The 25,587-nt window shown below is 36.4% G+C and overlaps 1 protein-coding gene and 1 pseudogene across 3 annotated transcripts in view; one reads left to right on the top strand and one right to left on the bottom strand.

Annotated features, from left to right (window-relative positions):
* The window catches only part of Prkg1 (protein kinase cGMP-dependent 1), a 1,167,449-nt gene that overhangs the window by 752,281 nt on the left and 389,581 nt on the right, over positions 1-25,587 (top strand). For all 3 annotated transcript variants that reach the window (XM_021720211.3, XM_005340332.4, XM_078042034.1), the window contains one exon: positions 9,130-9,235. In XM_021720211.3, the coding sequence (XP_021575886.1) occupies positions 9,130-9,235 (106 nt within the window). The remainder of the gene's footprint in view (positions 1-9,129; positions 9,236-25,587) is intronic.
* On the bottom strand, positions 5,941-7,437 carry LOC101965988 (programmed cell death protein 2 pseudogene; annotated as a pseudogene).

Raw genomic sequence — 25,587 nt, 5'->3', positions numbered from 1 at the left:
TTTCCCAAAACATAAAATATCCTTGTCTGACATTTGATCATTTTTATGAAACTTCACCTTGGCCTCCTAAACATATCCAAAGCTATCTGAGTGTTAAAGTTATTTGCCATGCAATCACAGTAATCTGGCACATATTTTTGTAACATGAAAATAGCTTTTGGACCAGGCGTTGAACTCAAAACTTTCATAAGAGATACTGACATTTTTCAGTTGAGGAAAGGATAATTTTTAAAACACCATAAAATGGTTTGAAAGTAAAAAATATAATGTGTAGAAGTAAAAGAGAATGAGAAGCTTATTTTCTTTTCTCTTTTTTATTGTTTTTAAAGATTTGTGGTAATTTTATTTATTTTTCTTTTTATAATTGGTTTTATTTTTTAAATACATGACAGCGGAATGCAACATAATTCTTATTACACATATAAAACAAATTTTCATACCTCTGTTTATATATAAAGTATGTTCACATCAATTCATGTCTTCATACATGTGCTTTGGATAATAATGATCATCACATTCCACCATCCTTGCTAATCCCCTGCCCCCTCCCTTTCCCTCCCACCCCTCTTTCCTATCTAGAATTCATCTATTCCTCCAATGCTCTCCCTCCCTACCCCACTATGAGTCAGCCTCCTTATATCAGAGAAAATATTCGGCATTTGTTTTTTGGGGATTGGCTAACTTCACTTAGCATTATATTTTCCAACACCATCCATTTACCTGCAAATGCCATGATTTTATTCTATTTTATTGCTGAGTAAAATTTCACTGTGTATATATGCCACATTTTTTTTATCCATTCATCCACTGAAGGGCATGTATGTTGGCTCCACAGTTTAGCTTATTTTAATTATTGCTAAATCATTCAAATTAGTTTTTGATATGCATGATTATTGCCCTTAAAAAAATCAGAAAGAAAGCCCTGGGTTCAATCCTCATCACCACAAAAACAAAATGAAAAAAAACAAACAAAAACATAAAAAAAAGACAGATATTTAAAATACAGTCACCTGAACTTTTTAATAATATAAATGCAACATTCGTGATTCCACTATTTCATTTCCATTCATATATCTAATCTAGAGAATTGGATATTAGAGTCAAATTTCTTCTTTCTGACCTGTCTTGCCTATTCAAGGTCCTTGATGCCTTTAAAAATTCACCTGCCTCTCTAGCTTCATTGACATCACCAGAGTCTACCCACCTGGGTAACTGTAAGAGCTATTAATTGATCTCTATTACTATCTTTATCTCTGTTGTTTCTAAGTCCTCTCCTCCAATATACTAATAGGTGTTTTCTACCATAATCTTTTTGAAGTGAGTCATTTGTTTTAAATTCTTCAGTACCTTCTCCTCTGACTCGTTGATCTAGACGTAGCCCCAGAGCAGGCATATAAGAACTATAGCCTTCAACTTGGGCTTGTCTTCTCATTTCTGTTTCACCTCTGACTACCTCCAATCTCAGACTACCTGGACCGCTTGAAGTCTCCTCCAGGAGTTATGCTGTTACTTCTTCATACATGCCTACCAGATCCCTTTCTGGAAATCACTGGTGGTAGGATGCTATGGTTTAGATATGAGATAACCCTAAAAGCTCATGTGTGAAACAATAGTAGAATATTTGGAGGTCAAATGATTGGATTATAAGAGCCTTAACCTGACCCATGTGATCCAGTGATAGGGATTAACTGGGTAGTCACTGTAGGCAGGTAGTAACTGTAGAGTGTTGCTGGAGGAGATGGGTCATCACCCTTTTGGGGGGCATACATATTTATCCCTGGTGAGGAACCCTCTCTCTGCTTCCTATTGCCATGTCCTGAGCTTCCTTCCTCCACCACCTCCTTGATGTTCTGCCTCATGTCAGGTCCAGAGCAATGGAGTTCTGGCTCTGTAGGAACTGAAACCTCTGAACTGAGCCCTAAATAAACTTTTCCTCCTCTCCAACATTCTTGTCAGAATCTTATAATCAGAGTGGAGAAAAAGCTGACTAAAGCATGGAGAGGGGAACATGTTTAAAAAAAAAGTAACAACTCCCTTGGAAGACTTACTGCTAGAGCAAACTCTGGGAAGTCACTGTTGAGCTCAATGTTGATCTTTTAGTTACTAAACTATGGAGATCCAGGGGATTGTTCTGAAAGGTCAGGGGGAACAGTCAGTGAACTCAGGCCTGTTTACTAAATAATATAAATGTGTTTTGATGTTTTAACAACTGGCATGCCACTGTGGATGCAGACCAGTGAAATATATCAACTGTGCCTTTATCAGTCCTGGGAATTGAATGCAGGGTATCACACAGACTAGGCAAGAGCTCTACACTAGATTACACCACCAGCCCTGCACAGGAGCCCTTAATCTTGAGTGCTATTGACCTATTTGTCAGTTTAGTTATACATGGACTTCTCTAAAAGACTATATATTTTATTTTATGTTTTTAAAAGCATAAAATAAATATGTAGGCTAACCAAAGAAAACCATTTATATTGAAATATAGTAATAAAAATTTAATAGTGAATTGTTATATAACAATTTTCAAAATTAAGATCTAAAGGCTGGTCTAGCAATGCCTCTGATTTCAAAGTAGTAATGAGTATTCATTATGTTTCAGTTAGCTATAGCAAATGTAGGGGGATATAAAAATAGCCATGGTTTCTATTGGTGACAAATCACCAGGGTGGTTTGTTGCTTACACTTAGAATTGAAAGAAATACCAAATTTCAGTTACAGGGTAGTAAAAATAAAGGTGTTGTTTTTGCCTCTCAAATTCAAGAATCCCTTGAGATCCATCTACAGACTCCTTACGGCTCCGTGGATGACAGGTGGTCTTCATCAGCTTAGGCTGTTATAAGAAATACCACAGATTAATAATTTAGAAAACAAGTGGTATTTCTTATACTTTGGGAAGCCAGAAGTTCAACATTAGGGTATAAACATGGTCTAGCCCTTGGAGATAGCTCTTCTGATTAGATTCTCATATAGCCTTTCTTTGGTGCCTATATGAAGAGAGAGATGGACCTTATGAGTTTCTGTTTTTAGTAAGAATTCTGATCCCATCCTTTTTAATAAGGATACTGATCCCATCTCACCTTAAGGCCTAAATGGAATCACCTCCCAAAGATCCTACCTCTTAATTCTATCGGTTTGGTGATTAGGGCTTCAACTCACTAATTTGGGGGAACACAGACATTCATTCCATAACACCACTTAAAAGAACTCTGAGATGATTCCTCTTTGTAAATCTTCTTTAGTCAGCCCTTCTCAGCTGCTCCCCACAGAAAGTACATGTTGCCTTTTCTGCTTATTCACGCCCCAGATACTTAGCCATGGTAGGTTTATAATCTCGAGTTGTTTTTTCTTTCACTAGGCCAGAAATCAGCAAGTGTTGTTGGAAATATTTTAGACCTTGGGGTTGGATATGGTCTGTGTGGCAGTTGCTTGGTTCAGCCAGAGACAATATGTAAATGAAGGGGCATGGCTATGTTCCAAGAAGACTTTGATGGACACTGAAATTTGTTTTATATAATTTTCATGTATCAAAAAATGTGCTTTTGAAATTCTAACCATGTAAAAATACAAAGCCCATTCTTTGCTAGTAGACTGTACAAAAACAGACCATGGGCCAATTTGGCATTATAGTAGTTTATGGACCTCTGTACTGAATCACAAGTTTCTTGAGGGCGGGGCTGAATTTATTTTCTAACGTGTATACCCAACACCAGTATTTTTAAGACTGATGGAAGATAAATATGTCCCAAGTAAATATTAAAGTCTATCATTGCTTTCATAGTCACATATGCATTCTCAGTATTGTTCCAAAATTTAAGTGGGACAATAGATGAATTCCCCCATAGAACATAAACTAAATTCAGATTTGTGGTCTCTTAGTTTACTACAGCTTTGTGGCTCCTTCCCCTGTGATCTGAGGTGTTCCCTAAATGCAAGCTGACTTTAACCCCTGTTGAATGTGCTTGGTACACTTGTGATCTTGTAGTAATCAAAGTTCACATGCTTTCCAGTGTGGAATGTGGTCTTACTCTCAGAACATGAAACATATTTTAGCAAAGAATTTTAGATTCATACTTGAACAGAAAGGAAACTCTCTTTCCAGTGCTCTGTTTTATGCCCTTCAAACTTAAAAGTTCAACACAGTATTCGTCTTGAAAATCACAGAAATTTTATTTTCTCAGTGTTTATTCCCTACACAGGTAAAAATAACATTTAAAATCAAAGGTAAATGAAGTGATTCTTTTGAATAATCTCTTTAAGTTATGGAAGCAAACAGACTTACATTCCAGCAGGCTTTTGAGAACCAAGACATTAATCACAGCTCCAGTATAACCACATTTTTTTTATAACAAGGCAAGATGATTATTAGTCATGCTTGCCCACCTGTAAGATGCTGACTTGACTAATATGTATATTAACTGAATATAAAAAAAACTGTTTTGGCATCCTATTCAAGGTCATGGATAAGAATGTGATCTCATCAACCTATGTTCATTATCATGCAGCACCGTTATCTGAAATGAAGCTTTATGTAGAGACACATGAGCAGCCCAAGTAAACAAGAACCAAAGAGAAATTGCAGTGATTGGATTGTGTGAACTCATTTATATAAGTCATTTTTAAACATATGGATAATAAAATCTGATCAATTCAATTTAGAGATTTTTAACATAACATTAGAGGTCACCTAAGATTACGTTCATTTGTGAATTTTTTTGCAGATGAAATTTATGCATGTAAACCATTAATAAAGAAATATACCTAATGCTTCTCAAAGGAAAAGCTAATTTCTAGTAGTAGAAGAGATTGTAAGAAACAGGAAAGAAGCTTTTCTATGAGAGAATATGCAAATGTATCTGAAGAAATAGATATTAGAGATAACTAACAATATTGGTAACATTTGCTAAGAACACACACACACACACACACACACACACACACACACACACACACACACACCAGCCAAACCTTTGCTCTTATTCTTATTGCTGCCATATTCATTACAAACCTCCTTTCTTGACTTGACCGTGACATTGGCTTATTGCTCCTTGTTGGAAAACTGCACACAAGATATTTAACAGAACAATTTTCTTTAGATAGAACTTTCAATATATTACTACTCTGCCCTACAGTTTCTATGTAACTTTTTATTTGATGGCACCACTGTTGGTCTGTACTCTGTTTGACTCTGGTGTCTTTTAATCCAATGTATGCCTTTCCTATATTGGTTTTTTCTCAGCTATCACCATGGTCATATCTCTTAGAGTCTATAATAACAATTTCATTCATGTATTACTGCTAGGAGTGTGAATGCGTTAAATTTCTCTGCAGGACAAAGCCTTAAAAATGTATGCATGCTGTATTTCACATTCTACTTCTACTCATTTCTTTAAGGTGCATTTAAAAATGTCTATAAAAAATAGTCTTATTTTTATATAAGAATATATAATATCTAAACATATATTATGTATGTAAATACATAGTATATAAAATGATATATGATACGATTATATAATACATAACATGTTATTTATTATATATAAATAGTTGCAACTATTATATATTTTTACAACTCACCACATAGTATTTTCAATTATTTTTATTGCCACTGTTTTTTTTTTTAAATAACAAAATTGGTGAGTGCATCCTTATTTGTGCTTAGTGGGAGACCTATCTATATTACAAAATACCTAGAAATCATTAGGGATGATGATGAATATAGGGAAATTTCTATTTATTTATAAACATGTAAAGTATTGATGTACTCAGAGTATATTCTTTTAAATTTTGGTTTTTTACTTTGCTTTATTTTCTTTTTTTTTTTGACTTAAAAAGGCACAAAACCCATTTTATTATACAAGAATAGTACACAGTAAAAAGACTATTTCACTTAGTCCCACTGTACATAGGTAAACCAGTTCATAGTTGGTGTGCAGCTTTATATTTATATTCAAATTTATATTTTTGTACATATACATGTATAAATATTTTTACAAAAACACATACCATGATATAATGGTCTCTTGGTGTTAATTTAGACCTCCCACTCATTTGGTATCCGTGTTAAGTGTATATAATTAATAAATTAATAACCTTTCACTTGGATGTACCCAAATTCACGTAATTCCATTACTGGACATTGTTTTAGAAATATTTTACACTAAACAAGGCCCCAAGCCACATCTTTGTTCCTCCATCTCTGGTACAGTTACTTTCTTAGGGATAAAATCAGAGATGGAATTGCAAGGCCGTAAGATGTTAGTAACCTTTTTTAGGGCTTGAAGATGTCTTTAAGGTGTATCTGTTACATCCTGCTTCCATACAAATTCCTCTGTGTAGCCAGTGCCCAAGCTACAGTTATCGGCGCAGGAGAAGACAGCCAGGATGCCCCAGTCGACACTCTTGCCCAGTCTGTCTTCCTTGAGGTGGTTCAGGAGCTGTGGCATGACCTGGAATTCAAATATTCTCTTGGCACCACAGGGACAGTTGGGAATATCCTCCTCTTGAGGGATGTTTTCACCAGAAATCCAGATGGGCTCAGTATACCCCTGCTGTATCTGAGCATCTGCTCTGGTTCAAGGGGTATCTGAGCTTTGAACTTCTGGAAAATGTCATCTTCCCTGGATTCATGCTTTGCCATGGAATCCAGTTCTCCCTCAAGAGCTTCATCCGTGCTTCCTGTGATCTCAAAGTCTTCTTCCTTTTCCACAGCTTCAGGCACAATCTCCTCCTCTGTTTCTATGACAATTTCGAATTCAGGAAAAAGGAAGTTGTGGTCTGGAACTGTATGGTCCAAATGATCTTGGGTACAAGCCTGCTTGTGCATCCACCTCCAGTCTAGCGTCTGATGCTCCTTAGTGCAGTAGTGTGCTCGGTGGCATCTGGAACACGTCTTAGGGCCTAAACAGCCACAAACCCTGCAGAGGTGAGCGCCCGACTTAAGTTGGAGACACACAGATTCTGTTTCTGGGGAAGGGTTCTCTGATGGTGGCTCATAGGAGTAAAACTCATTTTTCCTGGGTAGCTGATTCCTAAAAACTCTAGGCCGGCGCAACAAGGCGGCTCGCGGCAGCAGAAGAGGAAGAGGCAGCGGTGCAAGGCGTCGGGGCGGCCCAGCAGCGGCGCGTCCGTCCACCTGCGGCAGAAAGGCGGGCCGCCAGCCACAGAGCGCGCAGCCCAGCGCCGTAGGCCCGGGCAGCGCCGCCTCCTTTATTTTCTTTTTAAAAGATCTCTACCAACTTGCAGTTGTTCCTTAAAGTAATCCTGGCTCCATGAGCCTAGGTTCTAGGGCCCTGCTTCATCTGACTCTCAGACAGTAGCAACCCTACAGAAGTCAGTGTGTTCTGTGGGAAGGGTCTCCTGGGCTCATTCCCCGCTGTGCTCCTGTTTATGTACTTTCCTCTTCAACCCCTTCTCTTCAGGGTTGGCCTCCATCACGTTTCAAGGTCTCCCTTCCTGCTCTGCTTGGGAAACATTTTCCATGTTTGTGTCAGCTGCTCTCACGGTGTGTCTCAAGTACACAGGTGTTTTGGAAGAGAGCCTGGAGTCATCAGAAGAACTAGAGTATGATTGGAGAAAACCCGTGATAGCTTTGTTTTAGATTATGTGTCATTTTTAAGGCTAATTGGAAAGGAGGAGCCACCAGCACATTTTTGCTTTTCCTCTTTTTCTACTTAACTGAGCATGCTTTTTTTTTTTCACCTCCCAGGAGCTAGACAAAGGAGAAGTCATAGTTTAGTTTCTTATCCTCAGTTTTGCAAGGAAAAAATGAGGTAAAATTCAAGAATAGGGTTTGCTCTGTAGAATAACATTTCCTTTATTTCCTTGTCCCCTGTTATTTACTTCCACTGTCTTTTAACCTTGAGGTATATGTGGGACCTCATTCTCTAAAAACATTTTCTCTCCCCCTTAATCTCCAATCATGTACTATGCTTGGTCTGAGAACTATGGCAAAGAAAGAATTGTGGTTTTTGTTTAATTTTTATTATTGGTTGTTCAAAACATTACAAAGCTTTTTGTATTTCTCTACCTTTCTGTGTTTCTCATTAAACCATATCTTGGCCCCCTCAGCAATCTTGCTCAAACCCTCACATATCTTTTCTCTACTCCATACCCTCTGGGTATGAGGTATATAAATTGGTTTTCTTAATTTCAAAGCTAACTTGACTTATTTTCTATTATGAAAATTTGAAAACATGTATACAATTGGAGAGGATAATAAAATAAGCCTGTCATATATCATGCAGATTCAATTATCAAGATTTTCAGTGTGTTTATCTTTTAAAACCTAAGGATATCGTGGTGTATTGTTCCATATAGATTATAGCATCTGTCATTTTTTTTTCTTATGCTTATCTGTTTAGCAGTTCTGGGATATCTGGCTTCCACAATTATTTCTTGGCAGAATGGCTTCTTATTTATTATTATTAGAATTATAAACACATATTAATAGTACAAATTAGTGGGTTTCATTGTGGTCTTTCCATGTATACATACATTGCAGCTTCAACATTTAATTATGCTTTGTCAAAGATGCCAATGTGTAGGAGTAGAAATTAAAATTCAACAAAAATATCTAATAAAGCTTCTATGTGGCCACTTTGGCACAGGCTATAATTTGTTTAGCAGGCTTTCTTTAGAAGTTATTATGCAATTATTATTTCTATTACATTGAATTCCCCTTTAAACCTGTAAATTGAATTTTTACTTCTAATTTTTGTAATTAAAATATGGTCATATGAGTCGTTAATATCATTTGGGGGAATTATCAGGGAGTATGATTACTTGTGAACCTCTTTTTATCTGCATGCTTTTTTCTTCATAGAAAGTCTTTGAATCAGTAAGTACTTTCAGGGTGTGCTTAACTACTCTCCTACCATAAGCAAAAGGAAACTTCCTAGTGGACAATAATGCTAGTATGGAAAATTATGAAGTACATTGTGCTTGTAGGCATACCTGACTCTAATGGAATAGAGCAGTGTTATGATATTAGTTTCAAGTGAATGTGAAAGGTTAATCATTTTCATACCGCTCATGAATAACTCATCTGTTTTGCAGGATATTGTTCACAGTTGAAATTCTCTAATTAATTTTTCCCTGTTTGTTTTCTTTTTCTCCTTTCTCTAGCTCTTGTAAATGTGAAACTTTGGGCCATTGATCGACAATGTTTTCAAACAATAATGATGAGGACAGGCCTCATCAAGCATACCGAGTACATGGAATTTTTAAAAAGGTAGGAGACTTTCTTTTTTCTTTTGAAGAACGTTTTTTTTTTTTATAGTTTTTGAAATGCAGCAACATGGAGACTTTTCTCATTATTTCATTCTTAATAACCTGCCAATTTGTAGAAGAGAAGACCTTGGATGGGCTTCATTATATTTCCAGTGCCAGTTTTCAGAATATGTGGTTAGGTTGGAACTTCTGAGGATCATCCTATGTACTCACTCATTCAGCATTCTCTTAGAGATGTGTAGCTCAGAGAAAGGAGAGAAAATTTGCTGGAACAGAAGATGATACTGAGTTCATTTTAACTATTGATAAGTTAATGCATTATGTCACTTCTTCTAAACAGACCACTTTGGAAGGCCAAGATATCTCTTATGTGAATTTCCATATGAAAGGTCAGATGAATAAAATGGAAAAACTCTAAGAAGCATCTATTTAATTTTTGTTCCTGAGTTTAATTTCTCAAATTATATTCATTTTATGTTACAGTTCTCAAATATCAAACCTTTTCTTTTCTTTGATTATATTATGACAACTTAACAAGGTGGTAATAGTAATTAAGAAGCCAGATTTTCATTTTTTAGGAATACACTGATATTCACTGAAATGAGTTTATTCAAGTCCAAATTTGTTTTAAAGAAAACCATTTTTTTATGATTGAAAAGAATATTGAAAATTATGATGCCTTAAATGTAATTATTTTTGTATTTTTTTCATTTAAAAACAGAAGCATAATTAAATAGTGAGGCACAGATTATGTGAACTGTGAACTAAAGGGAAGTGTACCCCTAAGATTTCATTTTTGAGAATGTTTATTGTTTGCTGTAAACTTTCTTTTTGTGAAGAAATAGTTAAAACAGAACTACCAAGTCAGAGTCATATTTTGTTTCAGCGATACATTTTAACAGGTATCTATTGAATTTAATATTCCTTACTTGGGTATCTTTGTGGTTAATTAATTAGCTTCTGTTTCACCCTTTATGCATTTTTTTTTGTATCCACATGAATTCTTTTTGCTATATCTCTACTGAAGGGACAGTTGCTTTCTAACTTAAATCAAGTAATGTATTAAAATATTACTGTGTCTGCAGGGTGACTTTTTTTTTTTCCTTTCCTCACTGTGATTGGTTGAAACATTTAGGAAAGGTGGAAATATAAATTTCTTTTGAAGTTTAGAAGGAAATTAAATTGTTCAGTTGCTGTGTGTGTGTGTGTGTGTGTGTGTGAGTGTGTGTGTATATGCATGCATGCATAAGTGTGGATTTGGTGAGAAACACAGAAACAGAATGAATATTTCATTTTAAGCTTTAACTTGAAGTGCAAGAGTTATAGATTTTTTTTTCTGATGCAGTCCTGTTAGAGATCCCAATTGTAGTTGATGAAATGGCTTGATGTTGATTTTAGTTTCTATACATTTTTTTTTTCTGAAGGAGATTGAACCATTCTAACAAGAACTCCTTTATTAGTGGATGGTACCATTTTAGGAAATGGAGATGTCTTCCTGTGTTTGTGTGTGTGTGTGTGTGTGTTTTAATTTACTCTGGAAATATTTTCTTTTGTAGGGGAAGGGATGTTATTGTCAGAGCTGTCTTAGTTTGTGTGATCTGTTCTGACTATTCAAACTTTAATACAAGTTGGCTCTCCAGAGTGAGTGCCCATATTTTGTTGGCCAGCTTTGAGCAAGTAGAGTTTACCTGGTTGAATAAAAAAGAGTTGAGTTCTGACTTTGATATCACTTTCCATCTGGCCACTCTGTAAAATATCAAGTTTACTTTGTTTGTGAACCTCAGACTGGGCTGGGGGTCCAGAGGTACCAGAAGGACCATCACTGCCTGCTTTAATCTAAATGGTGGCTGTGACTAACTGGTTCTTTTCTACAACCGTTCAGCGGCTCACAGTTCCTGTTGAATTCTTTATGGCACCCCCTGGACATTCCTGGCCCTTTTATGGCTAAGACCAGCCAGCTTTTCCAGCCTGCTTTCTTCTTGCTCCTCCCAAAGCAAATGATTCCACTTACCCACGTTTTCCCTGTGTCCCTGTGTTTTCTTCCAAATTGTCAATGTTCAATCCTGTCTTTGCTTCATCCAAAAACTTCTTCCACAGACTTGGGCCTCATTTTATGTAGCATTAACCTCTCCCTTCTCTGGTTCTTCATTTCTGCCAGAGGTTCATTGTCTGCTTTGTTTGACTATAATTTGACTACTGGGCTTACTTCTACTTCTAGAATATAAACTTTTCAGGACTAGCATTATTCTTATATCTCTTGATCATTTTCTTTGGCATAAAACTTATTGCTTTATAGATAGTTTATAGAACACCAACTATGGGACCAATACATAATTTTCATTGCAAAATAACAGCACAAGGCTCCTTTCCCTCAAATAATTAAAAATGTCATAATGACAACCCTGCATTAACTCAAGCATAAGAACCTTCTAAACAGAAGCCCTATCCTCCTCTACAAAGCACATATCCATGAAGCTGGAGACTGAGCAGAATTCATTCCTCCTTCACATTCCTGTTTAGTTAACCATGCTTACTGTCATTTAGTAGCAAGGCTGTTAAGAAGTGGCATAATCATATAATAAGGTCCAAGGGAAATACCAAAAGATATTGTCAAAAAACCAGGAGATCAAAATTAATTAAAACTTTCTACTATAACTTCAGAATCTTTTTTTTTCTGTTAGTTGTTCATTTAAAGATTTTCTGATTTTTGCTTATTACTCTTTTATATCATAATGTTAAGGGCTGGGGATTTAGCTTAGTGGTAGAGAGTTTCTTAGTATGTGTGAGACCCTGGCCTGTATCTCCAGTACCACACACAAAAAAATTAAAAAAAAAAAAAAAAGAAAAAAGAAAGAAAGACAGACTTTGCATAGTCAAGTCAGTGTACTTTCATTTTATGACTTCACATCTAGAAACACATACCTACCTTAATATTATAAAAATATACACAATATTTTAATCTTCTCTATAGCAATCTAGGAAAGGTGGATATTTTTCTCTGTGTTAAATAGAATGTTCATTTGAATTTTTCTACTATAGATATCATATACTTTATAGTTTGTGATGGAGTTAAACAGTAAGCAATTGTGACACTATCACAAAATAAAAACTCTTACAAATGATAATGTACACCATTAAAATTCTTCCCAGTAGAGAAGTCTATTGGCCCTCCCTAATTGAGGAATGTCAGAGACAGCAACAGGCTGAAAGAGGAATGATCCTGTAGCATTGCTCATCTTCCCAATCCTTCCTCCTCATTTTCCTAAATAAGCACATATGTTTAGAGGGTGAGAAAGGGAACACACCAGGCATATAAATCCACTGCTGATATGCCAGGATTTTTCCTTATTGTCAAAGTTGAGTTTTATTTTAAATCCAATGTGTTTACTCATTTTGTAGCTACACTCATGTGGTTTAGATCCTTCTTTGCGATGATTAGTTGTCACATTAAACTGTGATTCTGGCTCTTTAATCCTGTTTATTCATTTCACTTTTGTGCTTGTATTTCACATTCCCTGATGTAAACAAAGGTGTTCCTATGCAAGCATCACAAAAAGGAAACAAAATAACAACAACAACATTAAAAAAATAAAATAAAAACAATGGGCAGTACTACTAAGCATGGCGTGATTGCTATAGGTCCAGAGATGATTTTACCATTTACCAACATTGTCCATCATCTCTAGCTACTGAAAAAGGCTGTTGTTTTTAAAATGAATTCTGAGAAATGAGCCAAAATGGCCAGGCATGATGGTGCATGCCTATAATTCCAGGAACTCAGGAGAATGAGGTAGGTGGATGGCAAATTGGAGGTCAGCCTGGACAACTGAGGAAGACCCTGTCTCAGAATAAAAATGACTGGGGATGTAGTTCAGTGACAGACACTACTGGCTTATATCCAAGAGCCAAGTAACTGCCAGAGTTAATTTGCATGGCTGTTCTCTGAACATATTCTCTGGTGCTACTGTTAGAAGTGGCATCTATACTCAGAGGAGCTTTACAAAGTAGCTGTGGGCCCACTGGGTTCTCTGTTGGCCTCAGACTCTGGTAAAGATGACAATGATGATGGCGGACCCCTGTTTGTATTACTTTCTTCATCAACCAATCAAAAACACAGCAGTAATTTTTTGAAATTTAGGCTACTCATTTGGTCCTATGGATCCTCAAAAAAATCTTTCCTCTGTCTGTTAGACCATCATTCCAGCATAAGGCAGATGAGCTCCTACTGTTCCTCTGGCATAGAACCTTCCATGACTTCTTTCACTTCTAGGAGAAAGCCTACCTAGGTGTACTTGTCATCAAGGCCCTGTCTTATGGTTTGGATAGGAGATGTTCCCCAAAGCTCCTGTCCCACAAAAGTTCCTAATGCAGGAATGTTGGGAGGTAAAATTATTGCACTGTGGGAGCGTTAACCTATTAAATCCATCCTAGTTTGAATGAACTGGACGAGAGGTAGATGAGACATGGCTAGAGGAAGTAGGGGTATGTCCTAGAAGGCTGCATCTTCCCTAGGGCCTCTTTCTCCCCCTCCCCCCCCCTCTCTCTCTTTCTCTCTGCTTCCTGACCTTCCCACGAGGTGAGCAACTTTCCTCTGTAGCATCCTTCCTCCATGATGGGCTGCCTCACTTTGGGCCCAGAACAATGGAAGTAGGCCCCTTATGGATGAAGACCTCTAAAACTGTGAGCACCAAATTGACTTTTTCTCCCTTTAGTTTTCCTTCTCAGGTCTTTTTGTCAGAGCAGCACAAAGCTGACTCACAAAATCTGTCTTCTCTAGCTACTGCCGACCTCTCCAGTTCTCTGTCCATCTTCTCGTATTTTCTCATTCTCTTTGCCACACTCACATGTTCGTTTTTCATTTCTTGATGTCCTTCATGCTTCCTCATATTAGAGATTATACCAAGAGAATCCTCTGCCTTTGAGGGGAAATTATGCAGAGTGACCTACAGAGGAGCAAACTGAGTATGCCAGTAGTGACAGAATATGGAACCTGAAATCTGATTTCAGGCTTCTGATTTCCCTTCCATGAGTTGAATGGGGCATTGCTACTATCTCCCATCATGTTTCACACTGCATTTTTAACTAAATAGAGTATTAAAGTTTAGGGACTTTGAGGTTTGTTGGTGACTAGTTAACTTTCAGTTCATTCTCCAACCATTATGGAAATTTGAGGCATTTTTAAATTTCAAAACTACCATGCCGCAGTCTGGCTGGGCACAAAATAACTGAGCCGCCACGAGGACTTGTAGGTTCAAACAGGAACTCCTTTATTGCCTGAATTCCACCAGCACTCCACGTGTACTCCCCGGGAACTCTCTCACCCTCCACCGGGCTCAGCGCCCACAACCGGGAACCCCAGGAGAACTCCACGGGAACTCCAAAGTAGCAGGTGCCTGAGGCAGCAGGAACCACCCTATTGCCCGACAGCAGGGGTCTATATACAACTCAATACACAGTCTGTTTCAATCCAGCATCATCCAGTCACAACATTTATAACTTAATTTTCATCATCTTAATGGCTCGCTGGCATCACCTCTCAACCACTCCTTCTGGCAATGCCAGGCTCCATCCCGACTTGGCTGTGGCTCTCAACACTACCAGTCCTAGGATTTAGCCTTTTAGGCTAAATTGTAGAGCTTCTCTAGAAAGCCTTGGTTTCTGGAAAGTAATTTATAACCAAAGTCCAAATAATAATGGCCTATGAGAAAGCCTCAGCAGGAGCTGCATGCAAGAGATCAAGGGGACCAGAGGGCCTTCCGTTAATCATAGAGCTACTATGTTGGTTCTTCCTTTTTCTGTAGTTGCTTTCTTAAAAAAGTAAAATCTTGCTAGATTTTCATGCTGTGTAAAGACTCCATCTTCTTTATCTCCATCATTAGGGAATAAGTCCCAAGTACAGTTGGTTCTTCCCCCTTATTCTTTAAACCAATATTTCTAATATGTATATATATATATAATCTCCAACACAAGTTTGAAAAATGCTATTTACATATGTGTACTGGAAAAGTGAGTGGTTACCCCTAGGGAGGAAAAAAAAAACCCATGACTTTGTTTTGGAAATTACATACTATCATTTGATACCAAAAATACCTGGACCACAGGGATGATTTCATTTTCTGAAGTTTCTTCTCAGTTGCTTTGAATTGTTGTCATCTGATAGTGTCTGTCACAACTGCCGTTGTCAGAGGAGGCATCTTCACTGCTGTGGTCTGATAAATCAACAAGGATTAACTGATTTTCTAAGACATGATGCAATTTAGTCCTCCTTTATATTTTATAGCTGGACCAACTGAGTCTCAAAGAAGCCAAAGCAAGCTCATATCTAGTAGAAAACTTCTTAGATTAAAGCTTAGGTGTTTGAACCTCTAGTCTGAGGGTCCTCACACACCCACACTCAGATTCACAGTTTTTTTTCCAGTGGAAGCTCTCACTCTAGTAAACTAAAGTGAGGAGGAGTTTGTGATATTTTCCTTTTTCTCTTCAAGAAGGTGACTTACTCATGTTACTAGCTTAATATTATATAGAGTTCATTCTGTATCACTTAGAAATGAGATTTCTAAACCCCTTGCAAGTTTTTCATTCTCTGATTCAATTTAAAAAAAAAAAACCTAAGAATTTTATTTTCTTGTAACTCAGCCCAACAAGTCACTCCATTTTTGATATTTTTATTTTATTTTATATCCTATTTGTAAAAGTCTAGTTCAGGAGGCAGTTAGAGTTCATTCGGTAGAATATAAAGCGGTGAGGTATGTGAGGCGTTATTCATTTTGCCGATGGGAAAAAATAAACCTACAAATATGAGAGTTGCCCAACATCACCCAGAAAATTGGTAGTATAATGATTCAGCTCCCAGCTCCCAGGAAAGTCTGAAATTCAGCTGTCCTAGAATATCAACTGTCTTTTGTTCAAACCTCCAGGGTAAAATTCTTCACAGTCTTGACTAAACATATGTTCTAGTGTTTCACAAACCCTGTAGGATATTCTTTAAGGCTCTTGTTGAAAGTTGTTATATCCTCTATGGAAAGAGAAAATAACTGCACCCAGCTGTCCTTATACTATCAACTTTGAATGACAGATGTGGGGTGGGACCAGAAAATTTGCACTTTTAACAAATTCTCAGCTGATGTTCATGCTGCTTGGAGAATCAGGATCTGGGACATAAGATAGAAGTAGGAAATGTATTTCAAGAATTTTAAGTATTTGTATGACTTACTGATAGGAAGAATGGGTTTAAGCCCTGTTTTTATCAATTATAAGTGTATAATTTTAGAGAAGTGTCTTCAAACAGGTTCAGTAATAAAAATGCAGAACCTTACCACGAAGGATCATAATTATAAATAAATAATATAATAGACAACCTTAGTAAACATTTATTATGTGACAAGCAGTGTTCAAAACACTTGAGGTGTATTATTTAATCCTCAACAAAGAACTATAAAATAAATACTAGCATTTCAATATTATAGATGAGGATACTGAGGCCAAAGAGTTGAATAAAATTACACAGCTAGTAGGCACAGAACCAGCAGCTACAGAACTGATATCCTTAAACTTCACCCTTCACCATCTCATAAATGTTGAGTACCAGTATCAGCTCCCACATCCTGCTGTCCCTCTCAAATTAGCATTTGCTCTTCCTGGAGGTGTCTGCAGCAGAGTGACTTCATCCTTGATGAACCTTGGTTTCCTGTTCACCATATTTCTTTTGTAGCAGTGCCCTTCTCCCCAAACTCAGCGGTACTTTCCTTCCACTCACATCCTTACCACCTGTGGAGTATGTTCTCACAAACAAATGCTCAGCCAGCCGTAGCTTAAAAGCTATCATTTTAAATGGCATTGAATTAATGATAATATCTTAGATTCCATAAGCTAAGGAGGAGCTTTCAGTTATTTGGAAATCCAACTGTTGGATGTAAGTAAGGTGTCATTATTTCTAAAATGAATGGTAAATGACTAAGAGCTCAGGATCAGGGTCTTTGCTTCAGACTTTCACACATTGTGTTCCTGGCTCTCTTTCTACCTCCCTCCCACGAGCAACTCAAGTTCAGGTTTTGATCTGTGAGTAGGAACTATTATTGATTATGTTGGGTTCTCTGATCTTCTTTCTTTCTTTTTTATTGATTTTATTACTTTTTTTTAAATACACGACAACAGTGGAGTGCATTACAATCCTTATTACACATATAGAGCACAGTTTTTCATATCTCTGTATATAAAGTATGTTCACATCAATTTATGCCATTATACATGTACATTTTTTGCATTACAATTCTTAACACACATATATACCACAATTTTTCATATCTCTGTCTGTATATAAGGTATGTTGACACCCAATTCAAGTCTTTATACATGTGGTTTGTATAATGACGACCATCACATTCCACCATCTTTGCTAATCTCCTTCTCCCTCCCTTTCTTTCCTACCCCTCTTCCCTATCTAGAATTATCTATTCCTTCCATGCTCTCCCTCCCTACCCCACCTGAGTCATCCTACTTATATCAGAGAAAACATTCAGCATTTGTTTTTTGGGGATTGGCTGACTTCACTTAGCATTATCTTCTCCAATGCCATCTGATCTTCTTTTAAAGAGGTAGACTATGCAGACATATGTGGAGTATTTCTTATATCCTTGAGCAGGAAGAAATCAAGATACTAGTTTTTGGATACAAACTATGTAAGGGACAACTTGATAGCTTAACTGCCTTGTTAAATTCACATTTCCAGAAAATTCAAATCATAATTTCTCTTATTTTTTTTTTTTTTTTGTTGTTGTTGTTTTTTTTTTTTTTTGCCTATAATTTACAGGGGACGATTGGTGGGGGGGAGAAAAAGTATGTATGAAAACAGCTTTAGAAATTTTAAACCCTTTGTTTTTAATTTTTAAAGAATAAGTGACAGACCTATTAAGCTTTTAAGCTTTGAGCTTTAATAGAGCTTTACTAGAAGATTGTGAATCCTGCAATGGAATTAACCTTGACAAATCTGGCATAGTTCTAATTTGAAGGGAAATAATGTGCAGAATAAATAAAGAGGTACTCTCCCATACCATTTTCAAGTATGTCTGCTTACAGAACACTTTTTGGTGTCACATCCATTCTCATTAAACATGACACAGGAACAGATAAATATAACAGTGGCTATTAATTTTGTGTTGTCATCTAGCATTTGCACAAATGTCTCCTTATACATCCCTTTTTTTAAAAAAAAGACAGTTGCCATCAAATGTTTACATAATTACAGGTTAATTTTCAAAAATTATTTGTCTGCATGTTTTATCTATAGGCGTTCTCATTTCCACATGTGTAGGGTTTTTTTTCCCCTGATTTTTGCAATTACTTAAGATATTTGATTTATTAAATTTTTGGCTAAACTCTCCAATTCAAGTCAATAATGAATTCCATATAGGTAAGTCCTCTTTGGCCCGGAAGAAGGCACCTCACTAGTTAGGGGATTTAATATATTGATTCATTATGGTGTCTTTCCCTGAGCTTGGACTTGGAGCAATGAGTCTCTCTAAAGTTTGTAGGCTAACTTTTCCTCATAATTTCCCTGAAGATACTTTCCCAACTCTCTGAGGCTTAAAAATCTAAAGCAGTGTGATGAAGCCATTTTATATTTTCCCATTTTGTAGTTGCTTTGAATCTTATAAATTGTTTCTGTGGCAAGGCTGATTTTATCCCCACATAATTAATATTGAGCCTTCTTCTTACTATATTTGTAAAGTGTGTTGTACACCAAGGATTGGTGCATCTGGGAATGAGCTCTTTTCATAAAGAAAACTGTCCTGTAATGAACAAAGCCAGAAGGCATCTATAAGTTTTTGGTGGAATTAAGAAGGTAGGTTTCCTGGGTCTCAGAAACCTAGATTTGTCTACTTGATATAGAAACCTGCTTTTCCAGAATTGGTGAAAAAGTCTGAGAGGAAATCTGGAATGGGCATGAGGAATGCTGCTGAGGGGCAAAGTAAATATCAGGTTTATTGAGACACAGAAAGAACCCTAACCCTGTACACCTTGTCTGTCCTAGGTCTGGAGAGTGCATCCGTTTGTTAGCTTGGTCCCAGTTTCGCTGAAAACAATGTTGATTATAATTTGTTAACCAATATAATTTTACCAAGGTGAATGCTTAAAGGAAAGCATGGAGTCTATCTATTGGTGATCTCTGAAAGAGAGAGTCCTGATTTTCCGCCTCTATCTAGGGTATGCGGGAAGCACATTCATTAGAGGGAGCCCAGGCCTGTTGTTTGCCTGTGGAACTGAGGGTTAGCTGTGAGGACTCCCCTTAATGCAAGTGTTTTCAAGGCAGTGAGTGTGTGTGTATGTGTGTGTGTGTGTGTGTATGTGTGTGTGTGTGTGTATGTGTGTGTGTGTGTGTATGTGTGTGTTATAACTGTGTATGTATATATAATGATATATTTTTGTATTGGATAAGAAATAAAACCAATGCATGAAAACTGGAGTCTGCTCCCAAACTTACTTTTCATTTTTTAAAGCTAGATTAAGGATATTGTCTCCCTAATGACAGTTCACTCAGAGTCTTTGCTCTTGACACTCATATTTTTAACACCTAGTTAATTGGACTCTCTAGTCCTAAACAGTTTTTATTTCAATTTGAAGCTGTCTAATATAATTAGATGAGATTTGCTCTTTAATTATTAAAAATGAAGTTTTTCAGAAAAGAGATATCTCCTTCCTCTCATTAGTATTTTTCTTCATAGGCCTTGGCAGATTGCTCTAGCATCTCAAAATGCTTGGTTGATTTCTTTAAATAGTTCTTTTCTGCACAGATTTCTCAACAATCTGATTTTCAACAATCTGATTATGCTATACTATATCATGCTACTGTTAGACAAGGAAAACATTCCAAGTAACCTGAGATTTGATTTCAGAAGTCTTTGTATATTATGAATAAAAAAATAAAGTGAAAATGATTTTTATTTTTAGAGGAAATTTCTACCTCTGTATAGGCTAGCATATCAACTGTCTTCTTTGGAACTGTCTTCTTTGGACTCTTTGGAGAGACCCCTCTCCCCACTCCCACTTTCTTTTTCTTTTCTGTTTATTTTTGTTTTTTGGGCACCACGGATTGAACCCAGGGGTGCTTAACGACTGAGCCACATCTCAGCCCTTTTTTTATATTTTACTAGAGACAGTGTCTCTCTAAGTTGCTTATGGCCTCACTAAATCACTGAGGCTGGGTTTGAACTCACAATCCTCCTTCCCCCTGCCTCAGCCTTCCTAGTCGCTGGGATTATAGGCATGTGCCACTGGACCTGGCTTCCCCTTCTACTTTCTGAACCAGTTACTGTACTCTGTTTTCTTCTTAGGGTGTCTGGCAGCCTTTATCCATATTTAAGAAGGGTCTTAATTCATACAAATGCAAACAGAAGTGTTTAAAGCAGATTTTAGGAGTAACAATTTTGTAGCAATACTTGTGTATATCTAGAATTTTTCAGTGCTTCATGTTTAACATTGTATTTTTCTGATTATTTTGTCTAAATAAGATGTTTTATTTATCTTTTTCAAACACTTTATGTTTGCTCTCTGGAAATCACAGCATCAACATATTATTCCTTTGAAACTGGCTTTGTTGCGAGTTCTAAAGAGCTCATGTTACACCTCACTCTTTTGGAGCAATGTCCTGCCTATATTCCTTATCTTGGTCTCATCTAGCCCATTTTGTCCCACTATCAACAACACCTGTTAATATGGTCTGTCCAGAGATAGTTGAAGCTGACTACAGCAAAATAAAGATGGTGTTTGAAGGGACCCAGGGAAAGACAATGGAGTCTAGAGTGAGTGACCCTGTAGCTGGAATAGCATATCCTTGAAAGAGCCAAAACACAGACCACAGAGCCTCACAGGCCCATGGGGACAGATTTAGAGTTGATCTGCAGCTGAAAGTCTGTGCTTAAGACAGAATCAGGGAAGGAGTGATGCTGGAGTAACATTGTAGCTGAAGCTCTTATTATACTAGGAAAAGTCCATGATGTGAGGAGAGCTGAAGTAAAGAATGTTCATAATCACTGAAAATTAAAGGCATTGTAGTTGCGACAATTGAAGATACATGATTTGTTTATATGGGTTTCAAATAACTTTTTAAAACAGAATGAAAGTTTTTCTAAATGATTTCATTTTAATGATTGTAAATTAAGACATTGATCTCGAAAAATGCTAACAATGGGAAATATAATTGTTGCACTGTCACCTTCTGAAGACATCTGGAGATATACACTGATACCTATTTAAGGATTTTACTCATGAAATTTTTTATTTGTGTGCAACTTTTCTATAATTATGCTCATGATATATACATACTTTATAATGTTGCTGTTAATATTATAACCTTTCATGTCTCTCCAAATTCTTCTTGGATGTCTTTGCTGTCACCATCTACTTCTTGACCTTAGTTTCAGGGTATAGAGCAAGTGTAATAGGAACACATTAGAATGAAAGGCAACACAACCTCCACCTACTTATTCAGGTTCACTTGCTGTAGATGCAGAACTAATTGGATTAATTCTTAGACAGTGGAAAATGATTGGTGTCAAAAAAAAAGATCACAGAGGGAGGTAAGACTGGTTTGTGGCTTTTAAAAATGAAAGCTGTGGTTTAGTCTTAAGCATACTGCCATTGCACTTGTGTGTGTACATAACAATTTCCACTGGTCCTTTGTAATTTTGACTGGAAAGAATTAAGTTGGATGATTCTTATTTGGTTATAATACTTGAAATAATTTTATTATTGCAATAGATCATACATATAATAAAGTACATAAATCTTAAGTGCAACAGATTAATGATTGCCTAAATATTTGTATACTCATGCAAACAATATCCAAATCAAGATATAAGTCATTACTAGTTCTTTGGAAGGCCCTCCTGGGTCTGCTCCCAGTTAATCTCCTCTGTCTATGGTGGCCAGTGTTTTAAGTGTTACTATCATTGTCTATTTCTCAACATAGATTAATGAAATTATTCCATATATATTCTTCTGTGTTTGGTTTATTTTGCTCAATATTATGTCTAGAAGAGTTATCTCATTTGCTGTGTGCATCAGTAAGTCATGCCTTTCTACTACTTTGTAGTATATAGCATTGTATAAATAGGATACAATTCATTTATCCATTTTATTGACAATGGGCATTTGGATTACTTCTAGTCTGAGGCATTTCCAGCTTGGCAGTTTTTTATAACACTGCTGGAAGCATTCTTGAATATGGTTTTTGGTTTATTTCTGTCTTCATTTCTCTTGAGTACATACATATCTTATAACACGTTTCTGGATTTTAAAGGAGGTTCATATTTAAGGTTTATATATTGTCCCATATAATATTCCAGAGTGGTTAAACCAATTTATCCTACCACCAAAGTATGAGAGAGGTATGTTTCAGATTCTCACCTGTATTTGGTATTGTCAGTCTTCTTAATTTATCTGGAAAAAAATTTTTTTAAATAAAATAGAATGTCTCAGAGTCTGCAAATCATTTTTGAGAGCACACCCAATTAATACAATTTTTAAACACACTGCATGATAGATTCATTCCTTTTACATTATATATGTGATTTTGCACTAATACATACAAGAAAGAAGGTATATTAAATGATAAGATATTGAAAGCAATGGAAAACCCCCAAATAAATCCACAGACTTATGTTATTGGTCGTTTAACAAAGGTGCCAAACCACAAAATGGGAAAATAATATTCTCTTCAAAAAACGCTGGGAGCCCGGTGCAGTGGCATATGCCTATAATCCCAGCAACTCGGAAGGCTGAGACAGGAGGATGAAAAGTTCCAACCCACCCTCATCAACAGTGAGGTGCTAAGCAACTGGGTGAGACTCTGTCTCTAAATAAAATACAAAATAAGGCTGGGTGTGTGGCTCAGTGGTTGAGTGCCCCTGAGTTCAATCCCTGGTACCCCCTCCAAAAAAATAAATAAATAAAAGTAATACTGGGAAAACTGGACATCCACATGCCAGAGAATGAAAATGGACTCTTTTATCATACCATATGCGAAAACAAACAACAAAAAAAGGATTAAAGGCTTAAATGTGAGACCTAAAACTGTAAAACTTCAAGAAGAAAACTGTGAAGTGAAAAGTTCTTGACATTGGTTTGGGCAATAATTTTTTTGGAGAAGATACTAAAACATAGGCAACAAAGCAAAAATAGGCAAATGAGATTGAATCAAACAAATAAAAGCTACTATAGAGCAAAGGAAACATTTAATTGAATGAAGGGACAACCTACTCAAGGGAGAAAGTATTTATAGACCCTATATCTGATGGAGGGTTAGTATCTAGGATACATAAAGAACACAATTCAATGATAAAACAGCCATATTGTGAAGAACCTTGAGTAGACATTTCTTAAAAGAAAACAAATGGTCAACAAATTGGTGGAAAAATGCTTAAGGTCACTATCAGGGAGATACAAATAAAATCATGGGAGAGCACTTAAAATTGTTAGAATGGCTTTTACCAAAATAATAATAATAATAATTAAAGTAAAGTAGTGGCAAAGATATGGAGAAAAGCAAACCCTTATACACTTTTGGTGGTAATGTAAATTGGTACAACCACTGTGGAAAACACTGTGGAGATTCCACAACAAATTAAAACTAGACTACTGTATGCTCCAGCAACCCTATTTCTGGGTATATATCTTGAATTAATTAAGCCAGGTTGTTTGAAAAGATATCAGCATTTCTCACTCATTATAGCATTATTCACATCAGCCAAGGTATGCAGTTAACCTAAGTAGATGAATGGATTTAAAAAAGTATTATGCATACCCTCATGCACTGAAATATTATTCAGCCTTGAAAAAGAGCAAATCCTGTCATTTGGAGCACATGGATGAACCCTGAGAGCATTATTCTGAGTGAAATAATCCAGGTATAAAATGAAAACTACTCTATGATCTCACTTTTATTTAGACTCTAAAAAAGTTGAATTTGTAGAAACACAGAGCAGAAGGGTGGTTTCCAGGGACTGCGAAAATAGATCAAATTGGCCAAAGGATACAATATGAAGGAAAAAAGAAACAAGAAATAGAAATAAATACATATAATTAACAATACATGCCTTTATTAACCCCACAGATTGTCTTACACAAGTTATTCAAGGCCATCCGTGCTGTGAGAGACACACATGTCTCATGAGCCATAATGAAATCAACAATTGCTAGATGGAATGACAAGTGTTCTGTTTGCCACCAGCCTTTCTCCTGGTTAGTTCTGGAGGTAGTGTAAACTAGATGAAAGTGCAATTTTCCTGGATAAAGAATTACAATATTGAAAGGTGTGGGTGGTGAATATTTCGAGTCACTGTGCTATAGCTCTCCCTCTATGTTTCCTTGTGGTGCACATCAAGGTAGACTCCCCTTCCCAGCAGATAACTTGAAAACCTCTGTGCACTCCTGCCATGTAGACCATTTTGTCCATGTTTATTGTGCTCACAATTTATCTCTCCTTTGTCAGTGGTGTTTCTTCTCAACTAGTGGTTCTCACAGTATGATGCAGGTATCTGTGAGCTCCTCAGCCTACTTTAGGGAGAACTCATGATGTCAAAACCATTTTCACAATAATGCCAAAGTGTTTTCTGCCTTTTTCACTCTCGTTTTCTCATAAAGTTACAGTGGAGTTTTCCAGAGGCTAGAATGGCTCCTGGAATATGTGCTTGACTATTTTTATATTTTACATTTTCTTGAGTTTCACTGTCTAATATGGTAATACAAATAGGTACAAAGCACATAAACAAAAGTTCTTTTGAGATCCTCAAGGTGTTTAGGAGTATAAAGAGTCCTAACAACAAAAAGTCTGAGGGCCACTCTTCAAATTATAATGAGATAAAGTGAGGATAAATAGTGCTTTAGACTTTCATAGAATTATTTCTTTTCAGAACCAGCATTTGAAAGTCAAATATGTTCCCTGTGAAAACAGAAAAGGTCTTTTTCACCCTTAGCATGATTAGGAGGCTCCTTGTTAGGGAAAGGCAGAAATCTTTTTTTTTTCCTCCTTTCCTTTCCTAAGTTTCCTATAGCTTTGCAGTGTTATTTTAGATAAAAGTGAGTTTTCCATATGCATTCCCATTGCATTTTTAGGATAATATACTTTAATTAAAATTTTGAAACTTTTGAACCCATAAAAGTTTTTTGGTGGATGGACTTATACTGGTGGAAAAAAATGGGTATTCTTTTAAGAACAAATCCCATCCATTTTTTTTTTTCCTATAAGGTGTGAAGAATAGAACTGACAGCAGGAGGATCACTTTCAAATACAGAATGATAACCTTGAACTAGCAGCTAATTTCAAACTCAAGCAGCTAATTTTAACATTAGCCATGG

Source organism: Ictidomys tridecemlineatus, chromosome 1 (assembly GCF_052094955.1).
Source record: "Ictidomys tridecemlineatus isolate mIctTri1 chromosome 1, mIctTri1.hap1, whole genome shotgun sequence".
NCBI lineage: Eukaryota > Metazoa > Chordata > Mammalia > Rodentia > Sciuridae > Ictidomys > Ictidomys tridecemlineatus.
The sequence above is the reverse complement of the archived record's forward strand: the minus strand, read 5'-3'. Positions and strand labels throughout refer to the sequence as shown.